The sequence below is a fragment of the Teleopsis dalmanni genome, chromosome 1 (assembly GCF_002237135.1).
Source record: "Teleopsis dalmanni isolate 2A chromosome 1, ASM223713v2, whole genome shotgun sequence".
In the NCBI taxonomy this organism is placed as follows: domain Eukaryota; kingdom Metazoa; phylum Arthropoda; class Insecta; order Diptera; family Diopsidae; genus Teleopsis; species Teleopsis dalmanni.
Window position 1 is genome coordinate 79,889,513 of NC_051846.1, and position 12,211 is coordinate 79,901,723.

At 30.6% G+C, this 12,211-nt stretch overlaps 1 protein-coding gene across 1 annotated transcript in view; it reads right to left on the reverse strand.

The window, feature by feature from the left end:
- Positions 1 to 920: 920 nt before the first annotated feature.
- Positions 921 to 12,211, reverse strand: part of LOC119668089 (chromodomain-helicase-DNA-binding protein Mi-2 homolog) — a 32,888-nt gene continuing 21,597 nt past the window's right edge. Inside the window, exons 2-6 of the mRNA XM_038077477.1 lie at positions 7,161 to 7,240; positions 6,834 to 7,098; positions 6,448 to 6,752; positions 1,262 to 6,383; positions 921 to 1,204 (exon numbers count right to left, since the gene is read on the reverse strand). Coding sequence (XP_037933405.1) covers positions 1,050 to 1,204; positions 1,262 to 6,383; positions 6,448 to 6,752; positions 6,834 to 7,098; positions 7,161 to 7,240 — 5,927 coding nt within the window. The 3' untranslated portion in view covers positions 921 to 1,049. The remainder of the gene's footprint in view (positions 1,205 to 1,261; positions 6,384 to 6,447; positions 6,753 to 6,833; positions 7,099 to 7,160; positions 7,241 to 12,211) is intronic.

Below are 12,211 nucleotides of genomic sequence, written 5' to 3' on the forward strand. Positions count from 1 at the left end.
TGCTTTTTAAATTGCTATGGACTATAATAAAAACTCGTAAATTTAAACACATGTACTGTTCAACGCCGTTATGAACAATTATGGATGCTTTATGGTAATGATAATTCTGATAATTCGTTCTTAAAATGCCACCATCTCACGTAGTTTATAAAAAAAAATTGATGAAAAATTCTAGAAGATCGTTTAGTACAGTATTCAGAGTTAAACTGCTGTAGAAATTATTTTGAAACATAAGCGTTCGACGATTTTAAATATGTACAATAAGTCCGTATGTCTTTTAGCCAACTCATTATAATAATTTGCATAACCTTCAGTTCAAACATTCCAACTGTTCCTTTGTTAGATTTACATATAAATAATAATTTCCATTACAGTAATTCAAATCGGAAACTCAAATCTCTGTACATCCAATTGAACGTACATAAAAAATAATGCTGATTAAAAAATTTTGCTTTAAGTTTTGAATCGCAGGTCAAAAAAAAAGTTTGACACTTGAGCTGATAAGATAATTTTCAAAAATATTTACTTTTACATACGTACTCATAGTTCTATATCATACTATTAATTGTATTTGTTGGTTATAATGTACTATTTAAAATAATTTCCTTTATATATATATATATATATAGTTTTTTTAACACCATGTCTATTTCAGATTAATTTAAATAAAAAGATAAAGAGATTTTTGTGTACGATTTATTTCTGAATAAAGTACTTATAATTTAAATATAATGAATAAAACTGTATGTATTCTAAAAGACATTAAGATACTTATTATATTGGTATCGAATTATATATGGAATAATTTAAATATTTCAAATCGAATTGTGTCTTCTATTATTTTTTGAATTTTTTAATAAAATATTGAATAATAAAATCATTTAAAAAATTATTGGACTTATCTTATTTACCGTTAATATTATAAGTTATGGGCTATATATAAATATTTAATTTGAATTTAATATTTTAAGAAAAAAAATTATTCTTTAATAATAAACGCGTTTATGCATGCGTCTTGGTAAACTTATGATGTGCGTTTAGCAACATATTTAATTAGCAACTGTACCGGCTGGCGAATTATTAGACAATTGACCCGGTACCGAAAATTGTGGTCTAAAAGTGGAAAAGTTTCCTGCAGGTCCTCCGGCAAAGGCTGGAAGTGTAGTACCTTGAAATCCAGGTGGGAATTGAGCCATCAATTGAGCTAAGAAACACAAAAAAATTAATAATATATTTTATTATTATTCATTTATATAAATACCTGCATTAGACGCATTGCCTGCTGTAGCTGCTAAACGCGATAGAATGGAACGTTCAGACATTTGTAAACGTTGTGCGACTGGTGGTATACGTGCCAAAGTGGCTGGTAGACGTGACACATCACTTTTCATATCTGATAACAGTTCTTCAAGTTGATTAAGAACCTTATGTAAAACTGCATTTGCTGGTTTATTGCCCGCTAACGATTCTTTGCTCAAATGTTGATGAGATTCGGCTAGGCATTCCACCTCAGCAAATCGTGCATTTAAGGACATAGCTGGATGTCCTGGATCTTGCGCCAAATTCAATAAAGCTGCACGGCGTAATTGTTCTTCAATAACCAAAGCCTGCTCAAGTAACTTAAAACGGCGAGCAAGGAATTTATTTTTAATTTCCAGAAAGTTTCCCTTACCCACATCCATTTTAAACGGTTCATTTATTATAGCAAAACGAATATCGTTTTGTATATCTTGCCAACGTCCATAACCATGTGTTACTATACCTGCCAGCAACCAATAGTCATGACGACGGTGCCATATTTCATATTCACGTCCTGGTACAGCTGCTTTCTCTTCATTAAGCCAAAGAGTATGTAACTCAGTGAAACCTCCGTCAGCAATGTTGAACATAAATTTGCGTTTAAGCACTTCCAAACTCTCTTCGATTTTTGGTTTTTGTTCTGATTTAATGCTCAAAGATCCAGAACCTGATGTATTTGCGGAAATTGAAGGTTTCTCTACTTCACCGTCCTCTTTAACAATAAGAACATCATCATCATCGTCGTCAATAGTTGTTGTGTTATTACTACTGACGTCAGCTATTTTGAGTTTTTCATCTGAGTTACCAGATTTTTCACCAGTGCTGATTTTAGTTATATCATCTTCTTTTTTAACGTTCAATGTATTTTGCTCTTCTTTTGTATCTTTTTTCGAGAAATCCAAGCCTTCCTTATCTTTATCAAGTGATTCGGTTTTGATGGTAGAATTTGAATCAATTTTTTCCTCTTTAGGCTCTGTAAGAATATCGGGTTTTTTCTCATCACTACCATCAGATTCTTTTTTTAAATCTTCCTTCTCGGCAATGGATTTGTCTTCACCTTTTTCGGATGTAGGTGCTGGGCTTGGCGCAGCACTAGTAGCTGGTGTAGCACTAGTACTTGTTGTAGCACTTTTATCATCTGTTTTTGTGGCGTCTGCATCGCTTAAATTTTCTTGTTTCTGTTGATGCAATGGTTGTTGCCCTCTAACTGGTTCGCATGGTTTCAAAATTAATTCCGGCATACTATAGTAACCGTTAATATGTTCAAAATCTTGAACTTTTTTGCGTATAAGTGACATAACACCAATTCGGGTTAAAACATGTTGACGTGATAGCCCTTCACGTGGTACTCCATCCGCAAAAGTTTCTGCATTATCTGCACCAGGTTCACATAGATGGCGCATAAAAAGCGACACATATGCCTTAAAGTTTCGTTCTGATTTACCACGCAAATCTCGTACTAACCATTGCGAATTAAACGCATCTTGTGGCGGCATACCATAACGCATAATGGCATTGAGAAAACTTTTTCGTTGACGTGCGTTAAACCCAAGTACTTCAATATTGCCTCCTACACGTGCTAAAAGAGCAGGCAATGGTCGATCATCGCGTCGCTCAAGTCGACGTTTAGCTTTTCGTCCTTCGCCACCGTTTTGTTCATCAAAATCGTCATCACCTGCATCTTCATCCGAGCCAGCGGAATAATCTGAGTTGTATTCTGAAGCATTGTCTTGCCAGTTTCCATCATCACGCGTAGTATCTGCAGCTACTACTCCTCCATCGGTGTAGTTAACTTGTTTACGAACCCGTTTGCCTTTGCCTAAGGTGCGACTTACATCCTCTTGATGTTGTTCATAATGATGTCTTAAAAGTTTTACCCAATATGCTGGATCTGAATTTTCGGCTTCTTGTTTAATAATTTCGGTTTCTTCTTCTTCTTCCTCTTCCTTCGTAGCATAAGAAGCAACCTTAAATGAAGACAGATATTCATTAGCCCAGGACTCTTTTTCTTCGATGCCTCGGTTAGAGCGATCCAAAAGCTCTGCAACTGCTTTATCATCATAATGTATAGCTTCTTCTTTATCATCTTCTTTAAAAAGATCCTCGGTACCAAATCGTAATATGTCATCCAATTCTTGTTTAGTAAAGTTAGCACCCTTGCCTCCCATACCTGGACGTACAACTAAATGTGTCAACATCATCTTACGTTTTGCTACTTGCGTAACTCGTTCTTCTACCGAATTACGTGTTACAAAACGATAAATCATTACTTTATTTGCTTGACCAATACGATGAGCACGTGAAAATGCTTGGATGTCATTATGAGGATTCCAATCGGAATCATATATAATAACTGTATCTGCAGTGGCCAAATTGATACCTAAACCTCCAGCACGTGTACTTAATAAAAATACGAATTGTTGGGCACCTGGTGCGTTAAAGCGATCGATAGCCTCTTGGCGCAAATTACCCGTAATGCTGCCATCAATACGTTCATATTTATATCCTTCACCTTCAAGAAAATCTTCTAAAATATCCAACATTTTTGTCATTTGCGAAAAAATCAAAACACGATGTCCTTGTTCCTTCAATTGCTTTAACATTTTAGATAAAAGTACTAACTTTCCCGCAGCTTTTGTCAATGAATTTATTTCGTACATGCCGCCTGCTGTCGTTGTAGCTTCCTCTGCTGCTGATGGAAATAGATATGGATGATTACAACATTTCTTCAAATCCATCATAACATTAATAAGTGAGCAAGAATTACCGCCACTTTTGGAATTAAGTGCTTCATAATTTTTCGTCAGAATGAATTTATAAAATTTCTTTTGCATGGTTGATAATTCAACACGTACAATAAATTCAGATTTTGATGGCATATTTTTGAGTACATCCGCTTTAAGACGACGCAACATATGAGGACCAAGCATTTCATGTAAACGTTTAACTTGTTCTTCTTTTGCTACATCGGCGAATTCATTTTGAAATGCATTCAAATCGCTAAATTTATCTCTACTTAAAAAGTTTAATAAGTGAAACAGCTCTTCTAAGTTATTCTGTAGTGGTGTACCCGTTAACAGCAATTTGTATGCAATATTATAGCTATTCAATATACGGAAAAATTTACTCTGGTTACTTTTAAGTCGATGCGCTTCATCAACGACTAATACAGCCCAATCAATGGACCCTAAGCATGCTCCGTCCATCGAAATCAACTCGTAACTGGTAAGCAAAACATTGAATTTAAATTGATTAGTGCGTAAACGTGAAGCTTTTCCACCCCGAATTGCACCTTCTTCAAACGAAAGTTCATTTTCACGGATAACAGCTCGAGAATCTTTATCTCCTACATAAGTGATGCAATAAAAATCAGGTGCCCATAGTTCAAATTCACGCTCCCAATTGATAATTGTTGAAAGTGGAACAGCAACTAAGAACGGTCCTTTGCAGTGTCCCTCTTTATAAAGTGAATACAGAAATGTAACAGTTTGAATTGTTTTTCCTAAACCCATTTCATCTGCTAATATGGTATCAATACCTTGTCCCCAAGAGTACCGCAACCAATTTATACCTTCAATTTGATAAGCATGTAGCTGCATTCCAGTATCGTCAAGAAATGGTGGTTGCGATTCGTATTTCCTTTTAAGATCTGTTGTAGGTTTTTCTGGAGGAGGTGTAAAACGTTTAGCAGTCCGATCTTCATCTTCTATTTCTTTAACTTTAGATTTACGACCTTTCTTTCCTTTTTTAGAAGTTTTTGAGTTAATCGAATCAGAAACACAGGCTGCTCTTAGGTCTTGATAATAATCTATAGCTTGTTTTAAGCCTGGCATATCATCAGATTCGTCTTCCCATGTCGATTTATCATAAGGCAAGTCACGCCATTTTACTAAGTACATTGTTGTGCCATCGCGAGCTGTACGGTGATTTATAACGCGTTGAACGATTAACCACTCTGGCTTAACACCATTTTTATAGAAACGTTCTTCCAAGTCTTTTTTATATGCATCGTCTTCATCATCCACTTGTATACCACCTTTAGCTTTATGCCTTTGAATACGTTGAAAACGCGAATCACCTTCATCAAGGGTTTCTTCAAATTTCGGAGGTTCCTCCATGTCATATTTGCGTTGGAAAGAACGTATCATCAATGGATGATGTACATCCATTTGAACATCAGAAATCCATTCACAGTGCCAGTATGACATATTATGCCACTTAACGAAATATTCACGTTGACGGCTCTTTGATTTCTTTGACGTAGATGGTTCTGTTGATTCTGCCCAACGCCATGTAATAATTTTCTCTGCTTTACCAGTAAGTGGTGGACAGCTGCAACGTGGGCATTTCCAATCACCATCAGGTATTGTATCTAAAGGAGGATTCAGGCAGAATGTGTGATAAGCCGATGGGCACGAATCACAACAAAGCAATTCACCACCATCTTTACACAAACGGCAAAACTCTTGATGTTCATCATCATCGTCTTCTTCTGCAGCACCACCATCGGCTTCACAATGTGGACAAGACCATTTACCTTCTGGTGCTTCGTCTAATTCTGGCTCAAGACAAACTAAATGGTAAGCTCGAGGGCATGTGTCACACAATATAATTTCACCACCTTGTTGGCAGACCTCGCAATAATCTTGATGTTCCTGTTCACCATCATCCCCATCAGGAAAACGGCTCGTAGTCTTAAGCTTCTTTTTCTTTTTAAATTTGTTACCTATTTTAGTTTTAGCCTTTTTCTTGACCACAGGTGTAGCATCCTCAGCAGGTGTGTCACCTTTTTCTTGAGTAATTATAGAAGATTCTTTTTCATCAGCACTATCATCGGACTTTTGTAGCATTTTTTCAAACTCTAAATCTGAATCGCGCTCTGAAGCGCCACTAGCATCTTGATCTTCATCTGAAGAACCACGCTTACGTTTACCAAATTTAATTTTCAAAGTCGGAACTTTTCCTGATGATTTACGACCTTTTTTGCTACTTGAACGACCTCCCCTTTTACGACGAGAGCGAGAAGTTTCTTTTTCTTCTTCCTCTTCCTCCTCTTCATCTTCTTCTTCATACATATCATCAGGCTGTAATAGTTTATATACAAAAAAAATTTAAAAAATTTTAGAAAATAATCAATATTTTATTTACCTTTTCATTTCGTGATGAACGGGAGGATCTTGGTTCTTCGGCTTCTTCACCACCACCACCGCCACTACCACGGGTTTGTTCGGCTTGTAAATTTGGATTCATTTCACAAAATTCACGCCATTTTGCTGCAACTAACATCATTAATTTAGGTGCTGGAATTTTAGGATTTTCCTTTTGTAAAATTGGTCGCACATATTGTGTGAACAATTTATATGAAGTTAGAGTTTGAATATCAATTTCCGAATAATCGATCTCTACATCAGTTACATTAAACGCAGAACAAACATCTTCAACGGAAGGCATACCTTTTAGAACAACAACACAAAAAGAAAAAAAATAAGAGTTTAGTTTATATATTTAATCAATTGAATAGATTTTAATTTTACCAGATGAGGATGGTTCCTTTTCCTTACTAGATTTTTCAACATCTTTCCGTTTACGTCCGCGCTTTGAAGTACTTGTGCTACCGCTGGCACCAGCGTTATATTCTGTGTCATCATCATGTTGCATAAAATCGCTATCATCATCACTTTCATTCTTCTTACGTTTTTTCTTCTTCCGACCCTTCTCCTCCCCCTTCTTAGTTTTACGCTTTTTACCTTTCTTCTTTTTTCGATTGTCTTCGGGATCATAATCATCATCTTCGTCGTTCTAATATATGAAGACTCATTAGTATATATATTAGCATATCTATTTTACGATGTAGAACTTACATTCGGTTTCAATGGAGCATCAGAGTCATTAGATAATTCTGCAACTTGTGCAGCACTTTCATCAATTGCTTCTTCTTCTTCTATAAATTATAAATATTTATGATATAATATATGACATAAACTTTAACCAACTTTTTTGTTCTGATACTTTTAACATGAACATATTTACGTGCAATAGTTATCGGCTTTACTTGAAGGTTGGAAATGACATTACAATTATATATAAACAAATAAATAATTTTTATAATTGTTTGGTTGTACTGTATTTTATTTCGAACTTGTCATTTACTAATGGAGAACACTTTAGTATTTAAATTTAAATTAAATATCATTAATGAAATAGTTCATCAATGTATGAATTAAATTTACTTATTGTTGCTATAGATCTTCAGTGGAGTTTTAAAATTTTGCCAATAGCACTTTCTAGAGAGGAACATTTAGCCTTTTCCACATTTGGAGCCGACCGAAGTGACCGATAGAATAAAACTAAATATAAACAAACAGCGAGGAACGAGATAATCAAATTTCTCTGTCTTATAGTTTACTATTATATATCCAAGTAAGTTAATAACACCATATGATACGGTTTTCAGTAGTAATATTTATACTATGCTCAGACACACTTTAATTTCACAAACATCTTAATTTCAACTTCGTTTCAGCGCATCTTTTTAAGCAAGAGATAAAGATAACGAGATAACGAAAAAGTGACATTTTTTTCAAATAATTGTCAATGACAGTTGACTTTAATACCTGAAATCCACTAAATATCAAGTATCTGAAATCCACTAAAGCTAATAAAACTACTGAATGCCATCCTTTATAATAATAATATTAAACTTTTAAAATTTCCAAGATACAAATGGTGTTTGGAGCATGTCATTTTTAACATTCGATTTGTAAATAAAAAAAATGATTTCCTTAATTTGGGGCAATACGAACACTTTCGAAATTAACTTAATTTAATTTTAACAAAATTAGGGAAATTTTGCTGTCTGAACATAGCATTAATCATTGATTCTGTTCAAAACCTAAAACATCTTTATCCACAAAAATTATTGACAACCTACCTACGACTACGAGTATATAATACTTCATTTAAATAAAAATTCAATATTAAATTTCAATTTTTTATTTGATTTTGTTTTCCTCAAATATATGTACTTTTTTTTTTTGCTTTTGTATTTGCTTATTTTATTTATATTACATACTAGAATATAACAATATCTTTTTTTTAAATGATTTTTTGCTGGTTTTGTCAGCGATTTTGCTCTGAATAGTTAATGCATATTTAATAATAATTGTAATATAATAATAATTAAGTTTTTAGGTTTTGCGTTTGCATGCAATTACGGTGTGTATATTAAAATCCTTTTCAAAATAACTCGTATTTATACCTATTCATTTATACAAAATTTTTCTAAATTATATTCATATGTATATATATAAACGCGTTTGTAAAAAAACTTTTTTTATATATTATGTCTTGTAAATTGGTTTTTACCCTCAATGAAGGTTATTATTGAGGCTTTTTAATTTTTGTTTTTAAGAGTATATTTATATATATATTTTTTTTTATTTTTTACTACTGTAAAAGCGAAGATTGTTTAGACTATTTTAAAACAAATTAAATTTTATTTATAAAAATAAATGACAACAAAATATTTAACAAATATTTTACAATTAAAAATTATTCCAATTATAACAGCAAATTCTCAAGTTATAATAATTATCAGTTATCGAAAAATGCGTGACATTTCATATGTTTTTTGTATGAAAAAGCCTAGAATCAAACAATATTTTTTTTCAGGAACCATTTTATTCTTAAGTTAAATTTAAATAGAAAGAAAATTTGACAAGTAATGCGTTATTCTCTAATTATTTTAGTTTATTTGAAAAGTTCATTTAGGTCTTTAGTCTCTATACAATTAGTATGTAGAAGGAAGTAAGAGAAATAGTACTTTATTTAAAGCTAATAGTACTTTTTTTTAAAGCAAATAGTACTACATTTATAGGTAATCAATAAAATGGCCATCACGACTAACAGAAAATCGTGATATTGTCGTTAATAGTTTTTTAATATTTAAAAACATTAGCTTATCCGTAACATAAATGTTACTGTCGACTTTTTATAGATGAGACATAACTGTTGTTATTGACTTTAACAATAAATACACATTGACATATGCAACACCAGATGATATGAACCTAACTCATATTAAATATATATAATTAAGAACAACCCCAAAATAAAAATACCTAGAAGAACTAAACTCTATAATCCAACAAATAAAATAAGAACAAATTATTTGATTTAAATTTATTACATAGTAAATTCTAAAAAAAAAAAACTAAATAATTAAAAAACAATATAAAAATAAGTAATTAAGGTTATATTTCTAGATGATTGCAAAGCATTGTAGTTTTTTTAAAATTCAGAGATATCAATATAGGGGAGCTACGAAAAAACTTATAACTTTATTATACTGTACTTATGGTAGCAGTACAAATTAAAAAAAATTAATTAATCGAGCTAGTGACATTTTATGGAATTTATGATTAAATAAAATAACAGTAAAAAAAATTTTAGAGCAATTATCATTAATAAAGTGGATGAGTAGTGCAAATTAAAATTTGAAGTTGCGTTCATTTGGATTTCAGTTATATATCACAATGGATATGAGCGATAAGGCACATAATGTGGTTAGTAATGCAACTATCTCATCTATATAAAAAATTAATGTACAAAAAAATTAATTATCACAATAATATAATATTTAAAAGAAAATCCAAATAACATAAACTATATAAATAAGGTGTATACAAAAAATGTCAGGCTACATATCAAATAAAACTCACATTAATTTTTAAGTAAAGTACTTCTCTTCATTCATAGAAATGGTCAATATTCGACTCAGTTCATACACAGCCGTTCTCAGATAAATGCTTCACTTACGCATGTTTTTGCGGTGTAAGTATACCCAGCATAAATTCAGTTTTTGGGAAGGAAACAAAACAAATTTCCAGAACTGAGTTGCAACCAAAAAGAAAAGTGCTAACTAACCGCAATATAAAACCCTAAAGGGGAAAATTTCTGAAGAACAATTTAAATGTAACAAATATGTGGGTAATTTATTATAATATATAAAATATATTATAATACATATCATAATATATAAAATAATATTATATTATAATATATAATATATATTATAATATATAAAATATATTATAATATATAAAATATATTATAATATATAAAATATATTATAATATATATAAAATAGATTATAACATATAAAATATATTATAATATATAAAATATAGGCTAAGTTAGGATGGCCCAAAGTCACATGAAGCTTAAATAATGGCCAGTTATGAAACTACTGATCACAATGATCAGCGTACGAGCGACGTCGAAACACAGGACTCCCTAATTTAAGTGAAAATAAGCGAATCTTCTAATAAGTCTATAAACTTAGCCAAATCACTAATTTTGCAGCCCTATAAAACAGGTAGTAAAATTCACCCGGAAGATTTTCCATATTTCTCTAGCCAATGATGGACACTAAACACGGGATAGAGCAGTTTCCTACTCATTCGTAAACCTACAACCTTGATAAATCTCATTATAGGGTAGACCCAACCTTATAGCACATAATAACCTGTCAGTTTTAATATTGCAGTGCTGAGCAGGTTTACACCAAAGTTGAAACAGCTGATTGGAGCGTTTCTCACGAAATCAGAAAATTAAATAATAGAGTAACAATTTTCAGTTTTGATAAATTATGCACAATTATGAGTGTTAATTGAAGTCATTATAACAAAAAACAAAATGCATATACATCTGCATATATTTTTAAAAAATATACACATATTGTATTTAGACACATATGCTCTGATATTTCATTTCATTCAATTTTAATGATTAATGTAATATTTGTTATTTTAAATTTTTTTCAGTGCATTTTTATGGCATTGCATGGATAGTAACCATTCATTATATACGAAGTTGGAAAATAGAGCTATTGTATTATAATATATTTATGAAATATATTGATTGAATTAGAAATTAATTCACAATATAAATATATGCTATAAATATAACTGTTAAAAATTTTTCGATCTCTATTATACAATATTCCACGCTACTGACTATCCTACTAAGCTTCAATTCTGGATGTCTTCTTAATTATTATATATCAATATTGTATTCAGTGTTAATGTTTGCATAAAAAGATTTTAAATATTAAAAGTAAAGGCGAGTTTTTTAATGTTTAGAAATAATAAATTTTGGCAAATTATCTCGTGATATGTTAGTTTTGTTTTGCATTAAAATTAAAAATCAGCAGTTTGAATATCTGAATAACACAATAAAGTATAATATTCTTCCCAAATAAGTTCCTAAAGCCTATTTTTCTCTTTCTTATTTGTAATTTTTAAATAGTACATAATATATTTCGGTTATAGCTTTTTCATTAACCCATTGCGTGTAAATTTGTCACATATGTACGTTTCTATTATATATATATATATTTATATATATTGTTTATACAATTTATTTTTAAATTCAAATATATTTTTGTTTCATTTTGTTAACATACTTTTTTGCTTTTTATTTAACAGTAAGTAATTGTAGTTGACTTAAAATTAATTTCATATAAAATAAAATTGTGTAATAATTAGATTAAACATGGAATATATCCAGTTTAGAACAGTCACTCATTTATTACAACATGTAAGTTGCATATAGTTGGAATTTTTTACATAATTAATTTTTCGGCAATAAATTATATGTAAATAAAAACTAAATAACTAAATTTTAAAGTAAAAATATTAAAACAGGAAATTATAGATATTCAAGTATAAAATCATAAATTAATTTAAATATTTAATCTAATAAAAAGTATATAATAAATATAAAATGATAGAAAAAATTTTTTTTTATTAAATTAAACAAATAAATTAAATAACAAATTAAAAACATAATGAAATAGTTTAGTGTAAATGAAAAAAAAATTACTCTTCTAAAAAAAAATAAAAAATAAAGT